At 44.5% G+C, this 26,596-nt stretch overlaps 1 protein-coding gene across 4 annotated transcripts in view; it reads left to right on the top strand.

The window, feature by feature from the left end:
- The window catches only part of NCK2 (NCK adaptor protein 2), a 150,115-nt gene extending 132,383 nt beyond the window's left edge, over window positions 1–17,732 (top strand). For all 4 annotated transcript variants that reach the window (XM_080813195.1, XM_080813194.1, XM_080813192.1 and 1 more), the window contains one exon: window positions 16,365–17,732. In XM_080813195.1, coding sequence (XP_080669321.1) covers window positions 16,365–16,559 — 195 coding nt within the window. In that variant the 3' untranslated portion in view covers window positions 16,560–17,732. The remainder of the gene's footprint in view (window positions 1–16,364) is intronic.
- Window positions 17,733–26,596: the final 8,864 nt, after the last annotated feature.

Here is a 26,596-nt window from a genome sequence, read left to right as displayed (position 1 = left end):
ACCTTAGCCTCATTCACTGTTCTTCCTATCTAGGGCTCAGGGACAGGGTAAATGAGAAAAGCACCCTCCTAACTGCTGGCCTCGGGGCAGACCTCTTACTACATTTCCGTTGGAAACACATATTCGGTGGGTGTCACTGTCTGAACTCAGAGACCAGATCCTCGTGGATGGGGGGACATGGGCCTCCCCCTTCTCACTGCGCTTCGCTTGTGCGTGTTTTTCGCAAACTGGAGGTTTGCGACAGCCCCGTGGTGAGCAAGTCTGACTGGCACCCTTTTCCACCAGCATTTGCTCACCTCATGTCCCTGTCCCGTCTTGATAATTCTCACAGTATTTGATACTTTTTCCTCATGTTTATATTTGTTATGGTGATCTGCGATCAGGGATTTTTGACTCCCTGAAAGTTCGGGTGATGGCTAGTGTTTATTAGCCATGAAGTATTTTTTAGTTGAGACGTGTGAATTATTTTTTAAATGTAATGCTATCGCACACTTAATGGACTACAGGATAGTGTAAGCATAACTTTCATTCACACTGGGAAACCAAAGAATTCATCTGATTTGCTTTCTTGTGACATTGGCTTCTTTGCAATGGTTAGAGTATTTCCGAGGTACGCCTGAGCTTTCTTCACCTGGGTTCCGTCTTAACACTTGAATAAGCTCCTGTGTCTTGTTTGTCTCAGATTATGAGAGAATATGCTGACTTTCTAAATAATTGAAACGTTAATTATTGACACTGTATTTTAACCATTTTTATAGGACACTCTCCTGATTTTTTGCATTTTGTCTTAACTTAGAAAAGCGAGCTATGGCACACTAATAGTGTGATTCCAGGGGAATGGAGGCAGGAGAGGACCCGCCATCAGCCCTGCACCCTCTCTAGCACCGGCCCAGGGTGAGGAGGGCCACGTGACCCAATGTGCAGGGCTGTGACGGTGTGCAGGGCTGCCCGTCCTAGTGGCTTTTGCGTTCATGCGTGACATTTTCCCTGTTGGGATGCCTGCCTTGTGCCAAGGGGATGTTCTGGGGGTCTCCAAGGCGTGCTGCTGCATTTCTCCCAACAGCAGACCTAGGTCTGCTTTTCCTACTCCCACCTGGGTCCTCTGAGGCTGTTGAGGAACTTTATGGATGGACAGATGGACAGATCCATTCCTTATTCATTTTCCACCATCTCCTGTCTGCCTCTGCCTCTCAGCCAGCGCTCTCTTATCCTTTGTCTCCTTTGCTATTCACTTTGGCACTTCTGAGATGAGCCTGGCTTTCAGAGCCACCACCAGACCGATGTGAGCCCTTGACATAGCAGCTGTAATCTAACAGAACATCGTGTCCTGCCGGGGTCAGAAAGGCTTCTGATGGGATGCAGGGACATCTTCGTTTCACTTCCCTTCTCTCTCGCCATCTTTGGGCCTGGGACTTTCCTCTGATTGAGGTCACCACAGGACACCTGGCTTCTGCGGGAGCTCAGCGTCATTCTCAGAGCTCTTCTTCCAGATAGGCCTCCTTAAGATCTCCTGAGGGATTCTGCTATAAATAATCAAGGCACTTGCTTGACGTTATCATGCATTTAAAAATACTCAGTATTTCCCTGTTTTGAAAAATAAAAATACACCTAACACTGAGTCTTTGCAGACTACCGATAGAGTTGCCTAGGACATGCATACATTTAAGGGAGGAGGAGCGCCTGTTTTGGAAAAATAAATACAAACCTTACCACATCCTGGGCTTGCCGGTGTGAGTGATGTCCTGGGTGTTTTCACAGCTATCTGTCAGGCATGTTTTATCAAGGAATGAACAGACCAACCAAAGGATCCTGTCTGGGTGCCCTATCCTGTCCCAAATCTCAATACCTACCCTCTGTTTCTACCGTCTTCTCTCCCTTCCTCCCAGCCCCATAATTATCATTTCTCTCAGCTCAAGGTGAAAACAGCACCGTCTCTTACCCTCCATGTTCTGATTTCCTGCGTACACCTGCGAATCCATAGCTCATGAAGTCTAGAGAATTCCAAGTTCCTGCCTGTCCTCTGTGTGCTCACCAGACATCCTGATGCATTTGCCCGCATGTTTTTGTACTCTGCGGATAGGGTTGGAAAGCCGTGCTCACAGTTAGGAAAAACCAGCAGCGGGCATTCTGGGAGGCTCTGGAAGTTGTCAGTAACTTAGCTTTACAGGAGCTCCATCCTCCGTCCTTGAAGCCATTATTTGGAAAGAGACAGCTTACACCTGTGATGCGGTCTGCCGAGGAGACTAGCTGTGCAGCACCTGCCCGTGGTTTAGGGAGCCCTTTTCCTCCGCCGGACTTTAGAAATCCCGGCGAGAGCTCCTTCTTCCACATGTGTATGGTATGTTTCACAGTAGGATTTGGAAACTAATTGCTGGTCATCCACTGTGTTTGTTTCTGATGGAGAAAAACTACCTTTTGCTAAAGATCACGTAATGTGTGTGTTGACCACATGAACAGTCATGTGTTCCATTCCTTACTCTTTTTGAAAAAAAAATTTTTATATATATATATATAAATTATATATATATGTAATTTATATATATATAATTTATATATATATATATATATATATGTGTAATTTATATAATCCATTAAAATTATCTGGCCAGGGAGGAACAGAAGGAAGGAATTAGTATAGTTCCTTGCTATAGTATTCAAATTTTATTTCTTCTAGAAATCATAAATTTTTTGCCAAAACTCTGTTTTTGGGTGATGTCATCCCTTTGCCTCTCTAGATCACTGATGCTTACACTGTCCCACAGGCCAACATCTCTCTGAGGGCCTGGTAAGATAGAGACCGTGGGGTCCCACCCCTAACGTTCCTGACTGTGACTCCCTTACTGTGACTCCTGGCAGATCTGGAGCCTGAGAATTTGCATTTCTTAGCACATTCCTCAGTGATGCTGATGCTGATGCTACTGAACTCAGGACCACACTTTGAGAATGATTATTGTAACCCGAATGGTTTCAGACATATTTACATTAGCTGTTGAAATACTACATTTGCTTAATTCTGCATTTGCAAGAACTATAAACATGCTCAAAGGTGAACATTTATCTCTTCTAAAGTTTCCCTTAGGTAGAACTGTTGGCTTCTTTCTGTTGAGTGGAATTCAGCTTCTAAAGTGCTTTTTGTCGGTTTTTTTCAGCTGTTTAGGATGGCCTTTGTTCTGTGTCTCATAGAGGGTGGGAAAGAGGGCAGTTGTCAGAGCAGAGTGAACCCTGCTTCCTAGCAGCTCAGAGAGGGGGGACCCACGGAGTGAGTTCCTTCCAACAGTGATGTTCACGAGCTTTCTAAATCCACGGTCTGGGGCCATGATCTCTAGATGCCTTCTCAGGTGTGGGTTAATGTTAAGAAAGAGCAGTGCCTACTTTCATCTTTCCATTGAGAAAATAGTAAGTTACTTTTTAATCATCAGACTCTTTGTCCAGTACTGAATGGAAGCTTTAAGCCTGTATTTTTTTTTTATAGTATGTCTCACTTGAAATATATCGCATTTTTAAAACTGGAAGGACCCGAAGCATCACTTAGAATGGCTGCTTTTCTAAGAGTTCACTCCTCATCACCTGTCTCGCTGACCCGCCGCTCAGGTGGCCCTAAACCTCTTTAGCTCCAGCTAGCCCTTCTGTATTTACCTTCAGACAAATCAACAAACTCACGCATCTGTGAAAAAGACTAGAGTCTTATTTAAAGCTAGTTCTTGAAATATAATCAATCACAAATGTGCCCAGGGTGTCCCTCATGATTTTTTTCAGAACCCAACGAGGGCTTCTATACTGAGCCCTTGGCCTCCGTTAAAGGCCTGGCTCTCCGTTCATCCCCGGAGGAGGGGGTTCTTCCTGGGAGGAGGGGGGATGCACTGGTTCTCTGAGTGCTCTGCCTGTGTCTTTGCAGACTACCGATAGAGTTGCATGTAACCAGCAGGCAAAATAACTTGGCCATTCAGTAACACAGAAAGCACCTGAGAATCTTAGAAAACCATTATTTATGATGAAGGGCTTTAAATGGAGTCTGATTTCTGCTTTGTTGCAAATAAAAGTAAATAGTACTGGATCCATTGATTTGCTTTTGGAGGGAGATTAGTGTTGAAAAGGAAGAGTAGTCTGTTACCCCAAACTCAGCTAACTGGTAACGCGTAAAGGAAACAGGCGTAGGTTCACCAAGGGGGGCCCATCAGGCCAGCGGACTAGGGCAGTGAGGCTGCGCAAGGCCACTCTCCCCCTTGTGAGCTGAGAGTTGCTGAGTGGCCTCTTCTGTTCATGCCTGGTGTCTCACCAGGTCCTAGTGTGCAAGTTTCCCTCCTTGTGCTTGTGGTCCTGCTGTTGGGTTCTTGGACTGGGCTGTCTCTGCCTACGGACATTTATACCAGCCTAGAAAAATCTAGAATTCAGTTCACCTCCCCTGTGCCCCTCACCAGTGGAATGTATGCATGTCCTTCAAGTCTCATTCCAGCCACCTTTGCTCCTGCAGAGTCTTTCTGACCTACAGGCCTGGGCCACGTGCTCCCCACATGCTCCTGGGTCACAGGGCAGTCTTATACTCGGGTGACTTTGCCCCTGAACATGGCTGTGCTGGCCCCTTTGAAGGCCAGGTCAGCACAGAGAGTTTGTACTGTGTCACATTGTTGGCCATTGAATCCCACTGCTTTGGTGGGACTCTAAGAAACAGTCTTTGCATTAACCAACGAGTTAATTATCCAGAAGGTGCGTAATAGATTCAGTATGGGAATCAGCAGCCAACCAGTGCCGAGTGCTAGAGATCCCAAAGTTCTCTGTCCAGGCCTGTGTTCTCCCGGGGTTGTGCTTAAATGCGTTGCTGGAATCTGAACTGTGGCCTCTGGCGTATTTTTTGCTGCCACAAGGGTGGTCCAGACACCCTCTATTGAGGCCTGCAGACATAATGAAGAGAGAAATGGTCATCCAGTAACGACTGCCAATTGAAGGAACAAGTCTTTCAAAGTAAAACAAAAAAATAGGTCCAAGTCAACAATTCATCCATAACAGTATTCAGAAAGATTTTCATAAAAATCTCCTAGACAATGAACTACCATTTATCTAAATATTTCTGTTGCTCTCATAGAAAATCACCAGTACCTGTAAGAAATGGTTTTCTCCAAAAACATTTCACAATGTAATGGAAGTTTTTAAAAACTGGGTCAAGGAAGTTCTTAGCCCTTAATCTGTTAGAAAGGCTTATGTGGCAAACACATGCGGTACCAGTGTAAGCCTCTGGGTTGGTTTTTGTTTTGTTTTTATTTTTATTTTTTAATAATTTTTTTAAAGATTTTTTATTATTTGACAGACAGAGATCACAGGTAGGCAGAGAGAGAGGGGGAGATGCAGGCTACCTGCTGAGCAGAGAGCCTGATGCGGGGCTCGATTCCAGGACCCTGGGATCATGACCTGAGTCGAAGGCAGAGGCTTTAACCCACTGAGCCACCCAGGCGCCCTTGGTTTTTTTTTTGTTTTTTTTTTTTGTTTTTTTTTTTTAATCAATTTTTTAGCTGTGACTACAGAAATAGCTAAATATATTTGTCTTCTGGACTGAGGCTTCCATGAGGTTTCTATAGGAGGTGAAAGTTAGGCTGACCTCCCAGTAACTTGACGATCATGCCACTGAATTAGCAGTGAAAGAAAACCATACAAAGTATTAGGACCTCTGTGAACTGGGCAGTTTTGTTTTGTTTCTCACAACACACACACACACACACACACACACACACACACACACACACGTACGTGAATAGACACAGAGCGAGGGGCACGTGAGGCTGCTGGCCCAGGCCAGTGCCCACTGGCCAGCCCAAAGCTGTGCTTCTTGCTGCAAATATGTTTTCTCTGCACCTGTACGATCTCCAGCTTTCAAGACTGGAGGAACCAGGACAGACAGAGAAACATTGAAATCCGGCTCTCGTTGACACATGGTAAACAGCAACCTGCAGTCTCACATGTCTTCTCTCCTTAAACTGAGGACCCTGGCCTGCCTGCCAGGGGTCTTCACCAGGTGTCCTGAGAAAACTCTTCCTTTGCAAGGAAGGAATTCCTTACTGTAGAAGGAATTCTGCAAGGAGTGTATACATTGGTCTCGAGATGTGTGCAAGGCAGGTACATGCCCAGTGCACATGGTTTCTAGGGTATCTCACTAATACTACCAACATTCAGATATTCTGAGAGGGTCCAGGGGGTGTCCCAACCAAAGCAAGGCAGTATCATGGTAGCATTTTTGGAAAATCGAGAAAAAAGTGATTCATAGGAAAAAGTAAAGTTTAGGGGTGATTGTTGCCTGACCCCAAGCCAAAGGAAAGCACGCATTTTTGGATCAGGAGGTGAGTCTGAGCCCTGTCTCCAACTGCCACATGCGCCCCCCACCCCATATCCCACACCCCTCTCAGAAAACCGGCTAACTAGGGTCACCAGGTGTTTCAGGTGATCTGAGGGAAATGTTGCATACCACTGCTGTGCCCTGCACTGGACTAGGAGGCAATGCACTGGACCCCATCACCTCCCCAGCCCGCCCCCAGCGCCCCTGCAGCCGGTGACTGCTCTCCCAGACTACTGCAGGTTAGTGTCCATGGCGGGAGGATCACATGTCCTTGCCCATCCTGATGCCTTGGCTCCTTCTGTCACATGCCTCTTACTTCCACCGGAATTTCACAAAGCTTTTTAGACCCCACAGAAACTTTAAGAAAAGTTTTTTTGTTGTTTGTTTGGTTGGTTGGTACTTTTTATAGTGGCAAAATGTACATAATACAGAAGTTACCGTTTTAACCATCTTTAAGTTCAGTGGCATCATGGATATTCTCATTATTGTGCAGTCATCATTACCGTCCATGTCCAAAACTTTTTCAGCTTCCCTGCTTGGGATTGTATACGCATTAAATACTACCTGTTTCCCTCTTCTCCCAGCCCCTGGTGACTTTCTGCTTTCTGTCTCCATGAATCCAACCACTCTAATAAGCTCCTTATTGGGGTGGAATCATACAGGATTTGCCCTTTTGTGTCTGGTTTATTTCATGTAACGTAATGTTCTCGGGGTTCATCCGTGTTGTAGCCGGTGAAAGGATGTCCTTCCTTTTTTAAAGCTGAATGGGGTTCTGTTGTATGCCCAGATCATATTTTCCTTGTCCATTCATCTGTTGATGGACAGTTGGTTGGGGTTTCCACCTTTTGGCTGTTGTATGTAATGCTGCTGTGAACATGGGTGTGCAAATACCTTTTCGAATCCCAGACTTCAGTGTTTTTAGATATATGCCCTGAAATGGAGTGGCTGGATGAAATGGTAATTCACTGGTTAATTTTTTGAGGACCTGCCCTCTGTCAGTCACAGCAGCAGCACATAGCACGTTCCCATGGGTGGTACACAGGGTTTCTCCACATTCACGCCAGCGGTTGTTACTTTCTGTTTTTTGGGTTTTTGTTTTTCACGATAACCATCCCAATGGGTGTGAAGTGACAGCTCGCTGTGGTTTTGATTTGCATCAGCACATAACCTCTTAATCTCAGCTTCACTGTTTGCTTCTTTGGGGATGTTTCTCATGGCACTAGTACTAAGCAGCTCCTTCCCGTTACCTCCGTAGGATGGCAAGAGCCAGGGAGAATAATAAAATAGATACCCCCGTGGAGTTTATGACACAGAAAGCGGTTCATTATGAATTAGGTCCGCAGGTAGTCATTACAAGTGGAATTGTGTACAAACTGGCCTGCTCACCCCCTTCTTCCTTACTGTGTTCTGTTTCACCTTTTTGAAAGTTCCCACTAGATTACAGTCACGGGAAATATGACAGAATCAAGCATGCGTAGGTCAGCAAACAAACAGGAGAAGACACATGTAAAATTTTCCTTAGTTTGGCAGCAGTCATTCTCCCAAGTGTGGTTGCTGCACAAGCATTAGTGTCACCAGGGAACTTGTCAGAAACGCAGATGATCAGACCTCACCCCAGGCCTGCCGAATCTGAGTCTCTGGGATGGAGCCACGCGCCTTCTGTGTGGATAGGCTCTCCCAGTGATGCTGTGTTCGGATTTGGGAACCACTGGATTGTGGCATCAGAAATTGGTTCCAGCCCTCTTGAACAGCATTGTGTTATATGGTAAGATGAATCACTGAATATCACTTATTGTTGACCATTTACACTCGGCATGACGTGGCAAAAAGACGAAGAGTGACAAGGACAATATTCTGAAAGTCCAGCCTCTGAAGTAGTTACATTTAACTCTAGGAAATATGTTTTGGGAGGCAGGGAAGGATAAACACACATGCACACACTAACTTGAAAGTGGACCCTAAACACTGTCGTTTAAAGATAAATAGACCGGTCTATGGTTGACGACTGAGTTCTGTAAAAGAGTTTATTTCAAAAGAGAATGAGAATGAGGATGCTTGATCATGTCACGTATGGATTGGCCTCAGGCCTGTGAAGTAAATACTTCAAAGACACATTTATAGAGGAAGAGAAAATGCTAGCGAAGAGATAATCGATGGAGAAACAAAGAGAGTAGTATCAGTTGACAGTTAGTGGCCTAAGTATAGACAGTGAGTCAATTTTGATTAAAAGAAGGCCATATTGGACAACCTGGGCAGGTGATTTAGCAGAATGATAAAACCAAAAGGCAGCTTTTTCGAGATAAGAACAGAGAGAGTATTGATCAGTAGAATAGAGTTTGTCTCTAATCCATTGGTTCTCAGATTTTTTTTGGTCACGGAACTGCTTCTCTGGACAAAGAGTACCTTCCTTGAAGAAGTATAAAAGAGATCCATTTACCAAATAAAAGGAAAGAATGATGCGGCCATTGATAAGAAACCAACAAGGTGACCTGGATTTGGAAGTAGACGGAGTGTTGAATATACGCATAAATTATTGATGTTCAAAAACCAGCATGACCAGAACTCGGTCCAGAGCCTACCTGGGAGACTTGGCGAGCCATACAGATGACATTTCTACTCTCCAAAATGAAAAAGAAGTTTTAAGAATTAGTGCCAGGGAGCAAGGTCCCATCCTCCCCTGTTATTTCTTCCCAGCCATGTGCTTAAAAGAAAATCATATTACTACTTAAGCTATCAGGGATGGAAGAAGAAATAAGGACATTACGGACTGTTCTCAGCATCCATTTTTTCCCCATCAGTGAGAAAATAGTGATTAAATCTTGAGGAAAGGAGAGAAATATTTGACCAGGGTATCTGTTTTATAAAAATGCAAAGGTGCTTTACAGCAAGTATTTGAAACAGTGGATCACGTTGACGAAGCTGTAGAAGTAGTATCAAAGAGGGTGTTCTTTCATTGTCTTTTCTAAAAGTGGTCACTTGTGAACAGAAATTGTAAAAAGGTGAGATGTAAAAATTACCTAAAGGAATGAAGACTGGAAGAGATGATCAGAATGGGAAATTCATTAAGTCAGTGCATTTATTGAACACCTGCTCTGACCCCAGTGTGAATGTGTGGGGTTAAATCAAGTTCTAGTACTTAGAGGGATTATATTCAAATAGGGACCAAAACCTAAGCAAAAAAAAATATATGTATTAGTAAAAGCCCTGAGAGAGGTTGATTTTCTCCTAATCTAGTAATTGTTTTCCTGTTCCACTTGGAAAACGACTTCCTAAAAAAGGGGATGGGGAGAATGAATGGCTTATCCCAACTGATAATTCTTCATAATCTGTGGTTCAAAAGCATGAGAATAGAAAAGAAAAATATCACTCACTTAAGGACAGTCAGAGAGAAGGAGAGAATAAGAAGACATGGTCTGATACTAGAAAATTTGAAAAGCTAGCACAGCATTCGGTGAAGAGACGTGACACCAAGTAAGTATGGCGTTTGGAGAAGGAAAGGGAGGAAATGTGGGCAGTGGGAGGAAGCTTAACTACAAGACTTGAAGGCAGATGTTTCAAAATGGAAGACAAGATACAGGACTGAGTCTAGTTAGATTTTAGTGCAGCCAATGAAAGTTTAACAAATACGGTACCTGTGATGGCTTTAAAAGGTGTCCACAAATTCTTTGATCCCTCAAGGGGTGGAGCCTGATTGCCTCACCTTCAGGAGGGGCTGCCCTTAATGACTTCCTTCTAATGAACAGAATGTGGTGGAAGTTATGTTAGGTGATTTCCGAGACTGGATTGTGAAAGACATTCTGGTTTTGCTCCCTCTCTGAGCACTTGATCTTGAGGGAGTCAGCTGCCTGGTCTTGAAAACACTAAAGTAGCCCCCTGGAAAGGCCCACGAAACCAGGAACAGAGGCCTCCTGAGTGGTTCATGTGAGCAAACCTGGTTCTTGGAAACAGCTCCTGCATCCCCAGTTGAGGCTTCAGACGATGTCTTGACTACAGCCCTATAGGAGCTGAGTGGTTTTAGCTCAAGGTTTAAGGCACTCCCCAGTTCCTGAGCCACAGAAACTGCAATTATAAATGTTCACTGTTGAAGCCACTGAATTTAGGGGTGATGTGTGACACAGCAGTAAAAAGTAATATGGTACCCCAGGCAGAAGGCAAGATTGTAAGTTAGGCAACGACAGAAAATGACAGTTCAAGAGACAGAGCTTTTCCATTGGTTGTTTAAAGAAAAAGCAAACGAGTGGCTGCCATGTTGGTAATGTTTATTTTCCCTCTGCTGGAAATCAGGAGACCTCAAAGATACTCAGAGGCAGATAGTTCATAAAAATGAGATCAAAATGAGCCTCTTCCTCAAGGAGCTTGGAGCCTAGTAGGATAGATTTAAACAAGTCAGGATGACAACATGATCACGTGTGAAGTAAAATGTGGTGCTTCTGCAGAAGGAAGTAGGCCTCTTCTAGTTAGTTTGGAAAGTTAAGTATTCTCTAGAAATTCTAGTCAAAAGAAATCTTGTTAAGTATTGACAAGACACCAGTTGCTATCTTTATAAAGTTTCATGAAAGGAACTTAAGGAAGAGCCTCTAAATGACGGTATTTGCTTAGTATCTCCCCAAAGATTTTATACTCCTGACATTACTAGAGTTTATTAAACTGTTCTAGTCTCTTCCCAATTTTAGGAATTATCTCTGTTTTGCAGTTGAGAAAACCAAAACAAAAAACCATTGGGAAATTTGCCAGGGTCACAGTGCTATTCAGTGAAGGAGCCAGAATATGAACCCAAGCAGCCTGTTTCCAGAGTGTGTAGTACAACCAACTGTCCTGCTTCTCAGTAGCGTAATTGTAATAAAGACCCGGAGTCTGAACAAATTCCCACTTGTCCGATGTCACACGACCAGTTTCCACTTCAGGTCATGGTAGACTAATTTCTCACAGACGAACGCTTCTGCCAAAAACACCTCGAGAAGCTGGACAAAACCATGAAACAAACAAAAAGCAACCAAGAAGTAGTTTTTCAGGAGCCTACAGTGCTAGGGGGCAAAAATTGGAGGCCAGGGCCACCCAGGAGGCAAGGCACCAGAAAAAAATCCAGGCCTTCAGTATGGACTCCCCAAAGTCTACATACTGGACACAAAGGCAATTCTGAAATTAACTAGACTGTCATCAGTTCTTTTCCTCATTGGATTGAGGTGTTCTGCCCCACCCTCCCCAAGTACTGAAGCAAAAGCAGATTCTCTCCAAAGGACAGTAGCATCATTTCATATCTTGTATAATATGTAGCACTCAAATGACAGTACCAAAAGGCAAGACTGAATTACCAAAAACAAGGAGGGGAAGAAAAGAGAATAGAAACAGACCCATAGAAGCCCAGATTTTGAATGTGTAAACATCATCCTCAAGATGTATGGATTAGTAGGTTCAAGAAATTCAGCAAGATGAATTTGAGTAGACAATTAGAAGTAATAAAAAGGAATAGGAATAAAGGAATATAAAAAAAAGGAATAAAGGAATAAAAAAATTTCCTTTATTTATAAAGGAAATAAGTTAAAAAGGAACAAAGGTGAGAATTATAAGACTAAAAAATATAACTGAAATTAAGAACTTGGTGGGTTTACCATAGATTAAACACGGCCAAAGAAAGGATTAGTAAATGGGAAGATAGCCCAGAGGAATTAGAGATTTTAGGATACACACACAAAAGGATAGAAAACACAAAGAATATAAAAAAGATTTTGCTTTGGACTGAATGTTTGTGTGTCTCACCTCAGCCCCTGCCAAATTCACAGGCTAAGGCCCACTACCCAATGTGATTGTATTAGGTGTGTGGGGCCCTCATGAATGAGATTAGTCACATATTTATAAAAGAGACCCTGGAGAGCTCTCTTGCTGCTTCTGCTGTCCAGAGACACCATGAGAAGTTGGTTGTCTAGGAAGCAGGAAGCAGGCCCTCAGATACCAAACCTGATCTTGATCTGGACTTCCCCACCTCCAAAACTGTGAGAAGTAAATTTGAACCACACAGTTTGTGGTGTTCAGTTATAGTAGGCTGAACTGAGATTTATGTACATGTAATCGGTGTCCCAAAAGAGTAGATGGGGAAGGGGAGAGTTCGGCAAGAGGGTAGCAGGGCTACTTGAAGTGGTAAATGCTGGTGCCACATGACTGGTGGAGAGCCAAGCCAGCTCTCCTTGCTTCAGATTTAGCACCTTTAAAACATGTTTTATCGTGACAAGTAATACACAGAAAATGTCTTTTTTTTTTCCTTAAGATTTTATTTATTTGACAGAGAGAGATACAGTGAGAGGGAACACAAGCAGGGGGAGTGGGAGAGGGAGAAGCAGGCTTCCCACAGAGCAAGGAGCCTGATCTGGGGCTCGATCCCAGCACCCTGGGATCATGACCTGAGCCAAAGGCAGACGCTTAGTGACTGAGACATCCAGGTGCCCCCAGAAAATGTCATTTAAGTACATGTGTAACCCAGGTCAAGTTCAGGAAATAGGACATTGCTGGTACTCTAGAAGCTACTGCCCATCCCAGATTAGCCTCCTGATTGCACCATAACTCCAAGGAGAGGTAATTGCTACCTTTAATTTTATGAAAATAATTTCCTTGATTGTTTAAACCTAAGTATGTATCCCTAAACAGAACATTTTAGTTTTGCTTACATTTCTCTCTCAACGTAGGTATTCTCACAAAACCCTGTCAGGGTTCTTTGACTGGCTTCAAATTAGAGTGCAGAATCACAGTGTCAGCACACCGCTGCTAGCCGAAGGGAGCGTGGCCTCGTTCTTTTTCACCCGACTCCCCTAAGTCATTCTAGAAGATGGACAAGATGTGGACAAGGCTGGTGGCATCGCCTCCCCAGGAGTCTTCCTCCACTTCGTGCTCTTTCGCTTTCTCTGGAGGCAGAGTTGTTCTGGGTCTGGAGCTGTTCCATCTCTGTCAGACCCAGGGAACTGGCCCAGTTCTCCTGGGCAGGAGATTCTGCCCACCTGCGTCCCAGCTGTGTCATTGAGGCAGCTCCAAACCAGAATGTCTGGCGGGGCCGGAGTCCTCAGGACAGAATCAGAAAGGCATCCACAGCCTGGGGGTGAGGTTGGCCCCAGAGTTCCCCACTTCAAGGGGCTACTCAGCCCATCAGTCACGTTCATATCTTTTTCTCGTGGCTCTGAACATTTGAAAACACTGCTGGTGGTTGGCGCAGATGGCGTTTCTGTTCTAAGACCGTATCAGCATCCCACGGATGGCTCACTGAGATGCAGATGGCCAGGGTTAAAACACAGATGGCTGGGCCCCACCCTGCAGTTTCTGATTCAGCCGGTCTGGGGACGAGGCCTGGGAATTTGCTTTTTTTCTGACAAGTTCCATGCTACTGCTGGTACTGGTCTTGGGAGCCCACCTTGAGAACCACCAGTCGAGCTCATCTTCGGGCTTCATTTAGTGCTAGTTAGTGATGTAGATTGGAAAATCTGCCCAGAATGAACCAAGAATCCCCCAAGTGTTCAGCATTCCTGCTTCACATAAACTTGGTTCGTTCTACGTCCTTAACTTTTAAGGTTTCTGCTCAAGAGCCCATGAAATTAAAAATTACCTTCTCTGCTGCATCGGCGCTCCTGCCGTTAACACCCAAATGCACATGGCGTGCCATGATGTTAAATTAAGGAGCTTAAATTAAAAGCATATTTCCCTGTTCAGAAAGTCATCTGTTGATCATTTGGCTTAATTAAAATTGGGTATATCGTGTACTTACCCTGACTCACCCCGACCACGATGCTGCTTAATCTGTGAATTGATTCAGGGATCTATAAAACTAGCACAGTGCCTGGCTTGTGCTAAACTATAAAAGGGAGATCGCCTTCTGTGTGTATGTGTGTGTGTGTGTGTGTGTGTATGTGTATGTATGTAATGTAATAGAAGCTTAAAACTAAACATTGCTTTAAGGGAAACCAGAAGCCCTCAGGAGAGTGTTGAGTGGTACATAAGCTGTATGGACTATTGCACTAGGACTAATAACTATTGTGACAGCAACAATGACGCCAGTGCTCCAAGCCTTGCTTACACGTGGAGGACCTGTCAGGCAGAACCTGTTTCACTTGGTTCTTTTTTCAGAGCCACACACAGCAACCAACTTGGAAAATAATACAGAGGATACCGAGGGTTAGGTTGCACCCATCTTGTTCAGTCCCATGAGAACAGTCACGATTGGAGAATTGATTAGAATTACTTAGAATGACGTTTTGTGCAGTTTAGAATATTACGTTGACAGGGCGGGTTGACAGGATCATCTGTGACATCAGGGTTTGTGATGATTCGTTTCTAAGAGGTCTAGTGGAGGAAATAACTTCCGAGTTCTGTGTCGTTCTCCCCACTCCCTGACCCTCTCACGCCCATGACTCTGAAAATGGTATGTCGCCTGAGGTTGACTCGGAGATCAGTCTTTCTGTGTTTTCCTGAAGGTCCAGCCCACTAGCACTTCCCGGGTCTCCTCCAGGGCATCAAGTCCCGGGGTTAGCACAGAGATAAGATGGGACCTTTCCCTCAAAGGTTTTTTTCTCTTTGATTTGTTTGGGGCAGAGGGATCCATAAATACAGGCTGTGAATACAGTTGTCTCTTGATTCTTGCACGGTAGCAGCTGTGACTGGTGGGTGAGCCCCACAGCGCTTTTGCAGAGTTGAATGCCCTTGGATATCCATTTCCCTGGGATGTCATTGGTTTATGGGATTTTCACTTGTTTTGCAAGATTTTGCACACTTTGGACCAAAGGTTTGTAAGTTGCATGTAAAAGTGGCTGAGGTGCTTGTTAATTTTGTCCCCGTGGGACCACACAAAACAGGGTGGGTCCTCCGCAGCAGGAAATTAGGTGGATCTTGAGAACCATTGAACCCTGCTGTAGGAATTCCTTTAAGAGCTATAGTAGGCTCCTACCATCTGTACGGCTCTCCGAAATATAGAGTGGAGAAGATGTGGTCCACCTGGTCTAATGCATAGTGAAGGGACAGGATGAACATGTAAATTATTTATTACAGAACAGTTACTGGAGTACACTCTGCTCCTGTCCCTGGAAGTTGTCAGCTTTCTGCTGTATGGCAAGCCAAGGAAGGGAAGAACTTATCTCAATTGAGAGAGGTTTCTTCAGGTGGAAAACCTTTCAGCTTGTAGCCTTGCAGGAATGATCGTCCAAGGTAGCGACAGGATGGCTCAAAGAACACCGTGAACTGCAGTGAGAGTGGGACAGTGGGACAGTGACATCTCATTGATTAGATCTGTAGGCAGGGCCACGTGACACACCCCATGTGGACACAGTGCCACCCCACTGTGGTGGGCAATTGGGTTTTATTCTGGAGCCACTGAGGGGGGCCAGCCTCCTTCCACTTCCCCATCAGCTGGCTAGTCAGTGTCTCAGAAGAGTCAGGACCACTTTTCATAAAAAATAATGATACCTTTCTCAAATCGATTCACGTATAAATAAGGCACTGACATAATCGCAAAATCAGGCACTTCTCAGTAAAATCTGCGCTTAAACCATAGTACAGCACCCCCCACCCCCACCCCCGGATATTACAAACCATGTTTAAAACTCCGGAGTTTTCAACTGCTCTTAAAGTATTTATTTTTAAATAGCTTAGAATTAGAAAAATTTTGATGGCTTCATTTCTAATGAAGGGAAATTTCTAGCTGCTGCCTATATGCAGACCACTTTTTAGAAGTTCCCAGTTTATTAGAAACAGGCTGGGGGAAAAAAAATTCAAGTTTCTTCAGCATCAGGGTAACACCAGTATCCCACACGCTGTGTATGGGGTCCCTAAATTTCGAATAACTGAAATACATTTGGCACGGACGCTGTACTAAGCAAAATGGAGTTTTGCTTGGACTCAGAGCACGCGAAGGTCGCATGGCCCCTGGGTCGCTGGGAGCCTCAGGTGCCGCACTAGGTACTGCCGCACACCTGGCAGGCGGGCATGCGTGCGTGCTGCGGAGGGGAGGGGGGCGTTCCCCCGTGTCTCCTGCTGGCTGCCCGTCCTGACTCATGTTCCATTTCCTCCCCAGCCCAGTGACTTCTCCGTGTCTCTGAAAGCGTCAGGGAAGAACAAACATTTCAAGGTGCAGCTCGTGGACAATGTCTACTGCATCGGGCAGCGGCGGTTTCACACCATGGACGAGTTGGTGGAACACTACAAAAAGGCGCCCATCTTCACCAGTGAGCACGGGGAGAAGCTCTACCTCGTCCGAGCGCTGCAGTGATGCCCACAGCCCCTACCACCTCCAGGCCCTCAGTGCCACACTCACCTCCCCGGAGCCGGGCACGTGCGCCCCCGGAAGAGGCCGCGTTCACGGGCCCTCCTGCAGCGGGCTCCGCTCTGTCCGGTGGTTCATCGGTCCTTGGCTTCCTTGGCCTCGTTTACCTTTGCGTGCAGGTCGGTCTGTTTTTCCGCTCGCCTCCCCTCTGCCAGGCCGGGCCGTGGCACCCACTTGCCGGCCTGCCCTCCTCCCGACCAGGTTTCGAACGGGAGGTGCAAGAGGGAGCTGTTCAATCACGGCACTCCTGCTCAACTGAAAACAGCCTTAGTCTGTTCAGATGGTTCGCGCTAACAGAACCCCTCCTTAAACAGATGTCGGGCACGGTTTGAACGCACCGAAGCTGCCGTTAATTAAGTGAACTACAGTACAACTCAGAAAGCGGGGCGGGCTCTCCTGCAGAGGGCCCCGGCCCTGGGCCTGGCAGCCGTGGCTCCGTGCCCTTTGCCCTCGCGTGGCTCCCAGACTGTCCAGGGAGTGGACACGCCTTGCTGGTAGCAATACCAGAACCACCAGATGAGAGAGTAGTGAGGAAAGTCCAGTGCCTTCGGGGCTATGCTTGCAATAAAAGAATTTCCTTGAAAGTTAGTCTGCAGAAGCCAGACCTGTGACCCAGACAGACAGATGTTGTGGTCATTTACCCCCAGATGTGCCATCTGCCTAGTGCTTTTTCCTCTCGCCCTGCGGCTTGTTTAAATTTCACAATTATGTATTTAATTCTCAAAGTAATATGTATCAGTAGCCATTTGTTGACACTAATACAGATGATTAAGGAAAACAGCTGATCTTTGGGGAAGGGGAGCTACCATACACTTTACACACACACACACACACACACCCATATATATATATATAATATATATATATATATATATATTATTTGCTTTACAGGGAATTTTTCAGGGTTTACAAGAGAATATGTGATTGGTAGTAAGAGACACAGAATGTTTATGAAGAAATTGCATTTTCTTTTTTCTTTACATTTGAACTTCTTTATAGTTTAAATATACAGTCTTGAGATGGCACATTCCTACAACTGAAGAAGGGGTCTTGAGACCTCCTAAACTTGCATACTCAGTTTTTTGGATATTGTAATAAAAAAAAAGTATTATGACAAGACTATGTGTGGATTTATCTTTGGGAAAACTCAGAGTCCGTTCTGAGAGAGTAATTGCTCTAGCATTTACTGGTTCCTCAGTGCCTATGGGGAAACAATTTTTAGAGAGGAGTTTTGACAAATTTATTATGTGTGTGTTTTCTTTTTCTACCACCACGTATTTTGTATGCTGAAATAATAAATTTTAATTAGTGAAACTCCAAGAGAAAGCGGAATCTCAAGCTTGGTCCTAACTTTACTCTTTGGAAATTATTTGTTTAAAAATGTTGCACCGAACTTTCGTCAGCCGTACTGCTCAGCACCAGCTTTTTTCTCTCCCACCCGTGTCTTACTTCCAGTCGCTCAGTTGGTAAGCAAATCTTAAACAGTTGCAACATGCCAGGCACAGGAAACAAAGTCACGTCACAGGGGAGTTGTGCCATTACTGGCTAATGAACAGCACATGTGTCCTCAGCGCCCTGTCTATGCCAGACAGGGGGTCCTCACTTATTCCTCATCACAACCCCCTAAGGTGGTCCTGTTCTCATCCCCCTTACGCAGATGGAGAAAATGAGGCAGGAAGTAAATGCACAAGGTCACGGCACTGGTACTTGGTCGGGCAGTTGCAAACCCAGAGAGTTGGCTTTGGTGCCACCCCCTTCCAACACCAACCCCGGGGGCTTCCAGCAGAAATAAGCAGTTTGGTGAGAGCTTGCACTTAACCTGCCATTCCTGTTCTCTGTGAGTTCATTGTTCTCTTTGTTGCTTGTGATATAAATCAGAAGTTTGGGGTCTGGTACCTGAAGCTGGGGTACCCAGTTCTGTAAGAATATATATCCAGATGAGCGAAGTGGATCATTACTTCAGACAAAGCACATCTGTTCTATACCTTATCCCTGGAAATTACAAGTGCTTCTGACTTTTTCAGGTGTGTTGTGTGTTCCATTTTGACCTGATGTTAGAATCCGTTCATACGATAAGTATCTGGATAGCTGAAAGACTTGGGTTTGCACAAAGCAAGTAAGGAAGAAACAAGCAATTAAAGGACACAATACAGATAGACATTCTGGCTTCAGGAACTTTTCTAAGGCTTATAGTTAAAATTAACCGTCATTTTCAATCTTGCCCCAAACCCCCGTGGGAAGTCCTCCAGCTGCCTGGGACAGATCAGGATTTGTATTTATGAAGCTTCCAGCATCCCCGGGCTTCCCAGCGCCAGGTGGACCGGTGGAGGGTGGATTGATAGCCCCAGTCCGAGCCTGTTGACAGTGGGGAAGGCGGTCAAGGCAGGGTCCCTGTGTGATTTGGAGTGTGGACGGACCGTCAATGCCCTGTCCAGGTGGCCCTTCTGCCATCACCTTGCTGCATGTCCGAGATTTCCTGGACAGATCTTGCTTTGCCATTCCCTTGTCTCTGCACAGACGGCAAAGGACAATAAAGGGCAGTCATTTTATAGTTGTGTGACTCTGCTCATTTGTTTGCATTCAGTGTGCCTTCATTTTTCAGAAACAGCCCTGCTGAGTTATGGCCCTGAACCACCAAGCCCTCACACGTGACAAGTGCCAGATGCTATTAAATCATGTTTCTAGGGAGCTAAAACTGGCCATGTTTTCTCCCAAAGTGCATCACAAATTATAGTCTTAAATTATAATTAGAATCTTTAGGTCTACTGAAACTCTGACATTCCCAAGCTAAATATTTTCGGTACCAGTACAATTTTGTCTTTGGCTTCTATCTGTGAAGCGGTTTATAAACTACTTCTCTTCCTAATTTCTACCACCCGATACCAGAATGCTAAATTAATTTTAAGACCAAAGCTTAGAACTGTGAGAGCCTAGAAAAGCTTGAAAGTATTCTTTTAAAATAAAACCTCACGGTAAATACAGCTCTGATCTTGGCCACTTTCCCACTAGAACTCAGCCATAGGTGTGTAATTCGTGTAATCACCACTCGTGTGATCAATACAGTCGTTTCAGGTCTGACACCTTGCGGGGTTGCTGTCTGCTCTCTCACGAAGCAGTATCCCTTTTCCAGACTTGGGAGCTGCTGCCAAAGCCAAGTGTGGTAGGAGCGCCCAGTTATCCTTATTAACCCTGTCACTTCAAGCGAATTAGCCAGCTTCTCTGAGTGTGTTCACCTGCGGGTGAACAGGGCTGCTCACCATCTTGGCGATTCCCAGGGCTGTGTGAGGATTATCTGTGGTAGAGCACTTGACCAACTTGGCAGGACACGCTCCACAGCAGTAAGCAATGCCAGTCAGGCCGATTGTGTGTCACATAATCTACTTGACATTTTTCCTCATTTGTTGGAACCCTGGTGCCTCCACCAGCCACGGGCTTCCTCAGAGGGCCCCACTGCAAAGGTGTGGCTCCATGAGACCCTCGGTGTGGCCCCTACCAGCAGTGTCAGCACCAATCCACCCCCACTTTTTAGAACATAGACTAAAAGTACGCAAGGACATGTATTCCAAGAAACTCCTCATTTTAAATATGGGACCCATCTTTCATTAGAAGCCCAGGCCCCAAAGCCATACTTGGCCACACTGAGCACCATACTCACACCACATTCTTATCTCAGGTATTCAACAAATTCACAACCCCTAAAAAAGTCCTCCCTTGAGGAGCAGACATCTTTGCTTTCTCCTTGATGGCCGGGAAGGGGAGGGGGCATGGAGGGCAGAATAGAACATCCTCCAAGTTCCTTATGTTTCTTAGCCTGAGCTGACAACACAAGAGTCATTGAGTACTGGGCAAAAGTTGAATAAGCCAACCAAAGTTCAGAAGACCTCTGCCCCCTATCTTAGCTCGTGTTGTTATAACAAAATACCATAAGCCAAATGGCTCATAAATGAAAGAGATTTGTTTCTCACAGTTTTAGAGACTGGAGGTCTCAGATCAGGATGCCAGTGTGGTCAGGTTCTGATGAGAGCCCTCTCCCAGGATGCAGACCTCCCACCTGCCATGTTGTCTCCTCAAATGGCAGGAAGAGAGTTGGCTAGCTCGCTGGCCTCTTCCCATAAGGGCAATAGTTCCATTTGTAAGGGCACATTCTTGGTCACTGAACTCCCTCCCAAAGGCCCTGCCTCCAAATGCTATCACGTTGCGGATTAGATGTTAACATGAATTTGGAGGCAGTGCAAACACTCAGTCCCTAATGCCATCTTCTCAAAAAGCCTTCGCACTCTGAGGACACTGGTAGTTGCTGTTCTAAATACAGCTCTCTCAGACCTAGATGGCTTATAGTTCCAACCCTTTGAGAATGTTCTTTCATGCATGTTTTTTTTTTAAAGATTTTATTTATTTATTTGACAGACAGAGATCACAAGTAGGCAGAGAGGCAGGCAGAGAAAGAAGGGAGGAAGCAGGCTCCCCGCTGAGCAGAGAGCCCGATGCGGGGCTTGATCCCAGAACCCTGGGATCATGACCTGAGCCCAAGGCAGAGGCTTTAACCCACTGAGCCACCCAGGCGCCCCTTTCATGCAGTTTTTTAACTGCCAGATTCCAATTTAAAGGGGGCAAGGGACAGGCACCTGCATTTTTAACATGCTCCCTGGAGATTCTGATGGCAGTGGTTTGAGGCCTATGCTTTGGATACTGTTCTAGTCTGCTTGAAACCTTCGGAAAAATCACCTCCTCCCAACCCCTTGTGTTCACATTACTGACAACACACACCTTCTGTAGCATGTCCTTTCTTTGGGTCATATAGAGAGAAGTGTCAGACCTTGAATAACTAGAGCTGTCTTTTTTAAAGAGCAATCTTTACTTGCCTTAACCTCCATGCGGATTTCCCATATCACAGCTCCTAGCCGTACAAGCTAACTGGAAAGACTCATTCCGTCCTTGGAGGATCCTGTCACTTGACAGGAAGTTATTACCGAAGATGGATAAGACTGACAGCTGGTATAAAAGCTCACTTCGACAGATTTTTTAAAATGCATGGCCTCCTCCCCAGGGGATGGGCGTTTGACCAACTCCTCAGCTTGGGCATCAGGCTCTGGAGCCAAAGTCAGGTGGTCCTATCTTCATGGTAGTCAAACCCTTTTGGCTTCCGCCCTGGGGGTAAGCATGGGCTCTGCCCTTCTCCAGCACCTTGACCGCCACGTTTGGAGACCTCTGTACTTCAGTGGCCTCAGAAACACTGGCGCAGAGCAGCACTTTCTGCCCAACCCTTTTAGGATGATATTATAGTTGTCAGACATTATTATACATGTAGATAAGGTGAACTGCTTTGCATAATAATGTAACATGCTTAGAAGCTTCGTACAGCTTGTTAAGTGATCTTAATGAAAAAGAAAAAATAGATTAATAGGCTAGATTATTATCTAAACGAAACCCGAGGTAACCCACAATTCCAGACCACGCCTGCTTGTAGATCCACAGAGGTACTGTATTCAAATGATTTCAACATCCAGCTCCCATCTAGTCACAGATGGGATTCAGATGCTAGTGGTGTTCATCGATACAAAGACAAGCAGTTCCTTCCAGCGCTGTGAATAGTAAGTAAGAGGAAAGGAATGAACCTGAAGTAATGAAACCATTTAAAACCACTGCCTAACCAGAATGTAGATATCCAAATAGCATGTAAATCACAGTGGCCACAGTAGGTGTTGGAGGCTCAAGGGCACATTTGTTCAACAGGCTTTCAGAACTCTTCTTTGGGAATGGCCAACCCATGCTGCAGGTGTAGCCTCTGACTACTTAGCGGTAGATTTTCTTGGTGGGGACGATGATATTGGCTACAAAGTTATCAGGAAATCATTTTGAGCAATTGAAAATGTTATGTTTTCTTTACATGTCTTAATGTTTCCCAAATTTTCTACAACAGATAGAAATTATTTGAAGGAAATATACATCAAAAAGTTCTTCTGTATTTAAAATTGCATGGACCAAAATGAGGTGGACACAAAGTCAATGCTCCATTGGTTGTACTGGTTGTAGAAAAATATTTAGGAGAGAGTGACTCTTGGAACACTGAAAAAATAAAAAATAAAACCTTAAGATGAACAACTAAAAGAAAAAGAGACAAAAAAGAAAGAGTTCTGCACTGGACTTTGCTTGGCCTTCCTGGGGGTATTAGAAAATAATTTTATTGGTAGCCAACATTTTCACGAAAAATAATGGTTAAAATCATAATTGCTAAATTAAAAATGCAATGAAGCCAATTAACTGAATAATGAATATTGTGAAATACAGAATTTGTACTCTGGGTCATCTAGAACCTTCTCAATGAACCTGCCCTGACGACCACCCTTATTCTGCTCTTTTTCTTCCCTGCAGTACTTAACAGTTTCAAGCGTCCGGGATAACTCACTTAATTTGCTATGGTCGTTGTTTACTGTGTGTGCGTGCACATGGACACCCACACATACACACCCCACAGCTAGAATCCGATTCCACAAGGGCAGAGGTATTTGCTTTGCTGCCTAATGTAACCAAAATAGACCAGTGCTTTGCACACAGTAGGTACTCAGTAAGTATTTGTCTATTAACACTGAACGAATCAACCTAAGAGGAAAGAACAAAGTGCTTTGAGACCTTTCGCGTCTAAAAACACCTTCCTGTTGCCCTTGAAAAAGAATGCGTGACTGGGTATGGTTCACACATCACATTTTTTTTTTTCCTTTCAAAATTCTAGATGAAGCTCTGTGGCCTTTCGACATTGTAGTGAAGCCGGTTTTCCTTCTCCCCCCTCACTGATCTATCTCGCTTGTTTCTGCCTTTCTCGCGTAGCCTCACCTCTCTCAACCCCAAGGCACCTGCTTCCTTTGTAAGGTCTTCCTCCGTCGCTAATAACACCCCTTGCTATTCTCAGCCACCAAGAATGTGGTCTCTTTTCTCACAGCCCCTGCTGTAGTAAATGGCAACTTTTGCCCACTGGCTTCACGTAATGACTTCACTCAACCCACTGTTCTTCCCGAACTTCCGCTTCCGTCTTCGCTCCGCAGTGCTCAGCAGCTGCCTCGTCCAAAGGAGACAGTGAAACCCAGACGAGACTGCCCGTCACACACTCCCACTCCCCTTCGAGCCTCAGCTCCCCGGGGCCGCCTCATCGCTACCGGTAACTCCACACGGAGCCCGGGCACCCCGTCTCCCTGCGTCTGCGCTCGCGTCAAGCAGCCATTTTGGTAAATGAGTCACTTCCTTTGCCGGTCCAGCCGCACTGTCCCAGCCCCTTCCCCATTTCCTCTATCCTGCTGCCTCTTCTCCGGAGACCTACAGCGTTTCTGTGGCTCCGGGGCTGTACGGGTCGTATGTGTTGTACCGGTTGTACTGGTGGTTGCCGGCTAACCTCTCTGGTGTGTCTGTATCCTTTCTCTCCCCAGGTTGCTGGTTCTCTCCCCCAGATTATCAACACCTGAGTTTAAGGTTGAGCCATAGGAAATGGCCCCTTTTTTCAGGTCAAAAATGGTTGAATGTTGGCAATTTCCTATGGTTCAACCTAAAGACTTTTCTCGGAGTGTTTGATTCTGTGCTTCCTGTACGTAGTAGATGCTTAGCAAATATTTGTTGGTTGACTGACAACAGAAAAAGAGAACCTATAAAATGAAATAACATCCTTCGCTCTGATTTAATAAGAGTTAAAGCAAGCCATTTTAAAACACTAGAAGGAAGCCTCGACATAATCAAACGTTAGCTATAAAGGTACATTCTAAGACCAGGTGGTACTTTGATTAACTCTGAATTTGCACACACAAGCCTTACGAGAAGGCTCTCAGGCTCTTGCGTCTCTCTGTGTGTGTCTGCAAAAGGTCATATGGCATCTGAAATTGAGTCAGAGTCTTGCTCAGTAGGGCTGTTGTTTCTTATCTGTCTAATCTACTGTAGAATTTCTGGAAAATGTCTTAAATCGGATACCACTTGTGCCCTGTGACCTATTGTGACTTTTTAAAAAATTGTGGTAAAATGCACATAACAAAATTTACTATCTTGAGTCACCTGGTTGGTTCAGTTGGTTAAGTATCTGACTCTTGATTTGGGCTCGGGTTGTGATCTCAGGGGTCATGAGATTGAGCCCCACGTTGGGCTCTGTACTCAGTGGAGATTCTCTCCCTCCTCCCTCTGCCCCTCCCTCCCCTCTTGCTTGTGCACACACACTGTCTCTCCCACTCTCTCTCTAAAATAAATCTATAAAAAAAATTACTATATCATTTTTAGTCAGTGGCATTGAGTACATTCACATTGTTGGGCAACCTTCACCACATCCATCTCCAGAACTCTTTCATCTTCTGAAACTGAAACTCTGTCCTCATTGACAACAACAACTCCCCATTCCTTCTACCCTCAGGCCCTGGCAACTGTCATTCTACCTTCTGTCTCTATGAATTTGGTTAATCTGGGTATCTCATATAAGCAGAATCATACAGTATTGACTTTTTGCAAATGGTTCATTTCATTTAGCATAATGTCCTCAAGGTTTATTCATCTGGTAGCCTTTGTCAGAATTTTCTTCCTTTTTTAATGCTGAATAATATTCTATTGTATGTATATGTTCTATTTTATCCTTTCATCAGTCGGTAGACACTTGGGTTGCTTCCCTTCCTTTTGGCTATTTTGAATAATGCTGCTGTGAGCATGGGTGTACACATATTTCTTTGAGTCCTTGCTTTTAATTCTTTTTGACATAAACTCAGAAGTAGAACTGCTGGATCATATGGTAATTCTATTTTCAATTTTTAGGGAAACCACCATATTGATTACCACAATGGCCACACCACTTTATATCCCCAACAGCACACAAGACTTCCTGTTTGTCCACATCCTTGCTAACAATTGTTATTTTCTGCCTTTTCAGTGGTAGCCATACTAATGGGTATGATTACTTTGATATTTTTGTAAAGATTAGAGGAAAATGTCACATCATTCTAGCTCAGTTTCATGTTTATAATGGCGTGCATGAGCTTAAACTTGAGTGTCTGCATATCCTCAAACCCATATTAACAAGTACATTGGCATTAACAAGTACATTCAACTTATATTATACTCTTGAAAGTTTCATTTTTATATATCTTAATTCATAGGTGTAATGTAGAGAGTACAGCTTACTCTAATTTAGAAAAAAATGAAATCTAAAAGCAAGTGATGGTGAGACTGGAGATTAGCCTTAAAAGGAAATCATTTCTAGAAAATAATTAACATTTAAAATCAGCCAAGTCAAGCAATAAAGAATGCAATCTTGTCCCAACAGTCACCACTCCCCTCTGCCTGTAACTTTAATGAATGAATTTAATGCCTTAGCATGGAGATAGGCAACCCAACCCATCTGGGATAGTTGGAGTCTCAAAAGCTCTGTGACTGCACCGTTAGACACCCATCCTCTTTTATGTATGTATGTAGCTCTGGGTCCAACCAATGTTTGTATGTTGGTCCATGTGCTAGCTTCTTTATATACTAGTGCAAAGCTGATGGTGTGGGGCAGGGGACACCGAGAGGAGGAAGGGTCAGAGGGAGCAAAAGAGAACTGAGCAGTGACAGAAGGAACAAGACTCTGTTGCTACTTGGAAGGAAGAAGGAATAGTGGATACAGTTGGCTTGTGGATTTGGTAATCAGACAGTGATGGGGTGCCTGTCGGATGATTTCGGTCTTCCCACAAACTATGAGGCTATCAGTGTGAGATTTTTGTGTCCTCAAAAAATGGCTTTTGAATCTATAGCTAAGATTATCTAAAAGGAAGTTACTTGAGTTAAAAAAAAAAATACAATTACCGAACCCTGGTTTTACCTTAAGTTTCTTAATTCGGGTTACAAATCTTATTTTATTTATAAACCCAACATGAAGCAATCCTTTTTAATTAGTTTGATTAATGTCTATTTCCAGATTAACATGGAATTAAACTCCTTTAAGCATTTTATTTTTTTTCCTTTAAGGATTTTAAATTACATTTATATGT

Source organism: Martes martes (assembly GCF_963455335.1).
Source record: "Martes martes genome assembly, chromosome: 9".
Taxonomy (NCBI): Eukaryota; Metazoa; Chordata; class Mammalia; order Carnivora; family Mustelidae; genus Martes; species Martes martes.
The sequence above is the reverse complement of the archived record's forward strand: the minus strand, read 5'-3'. Positions and strand labels throughout refer to the sequence as shown.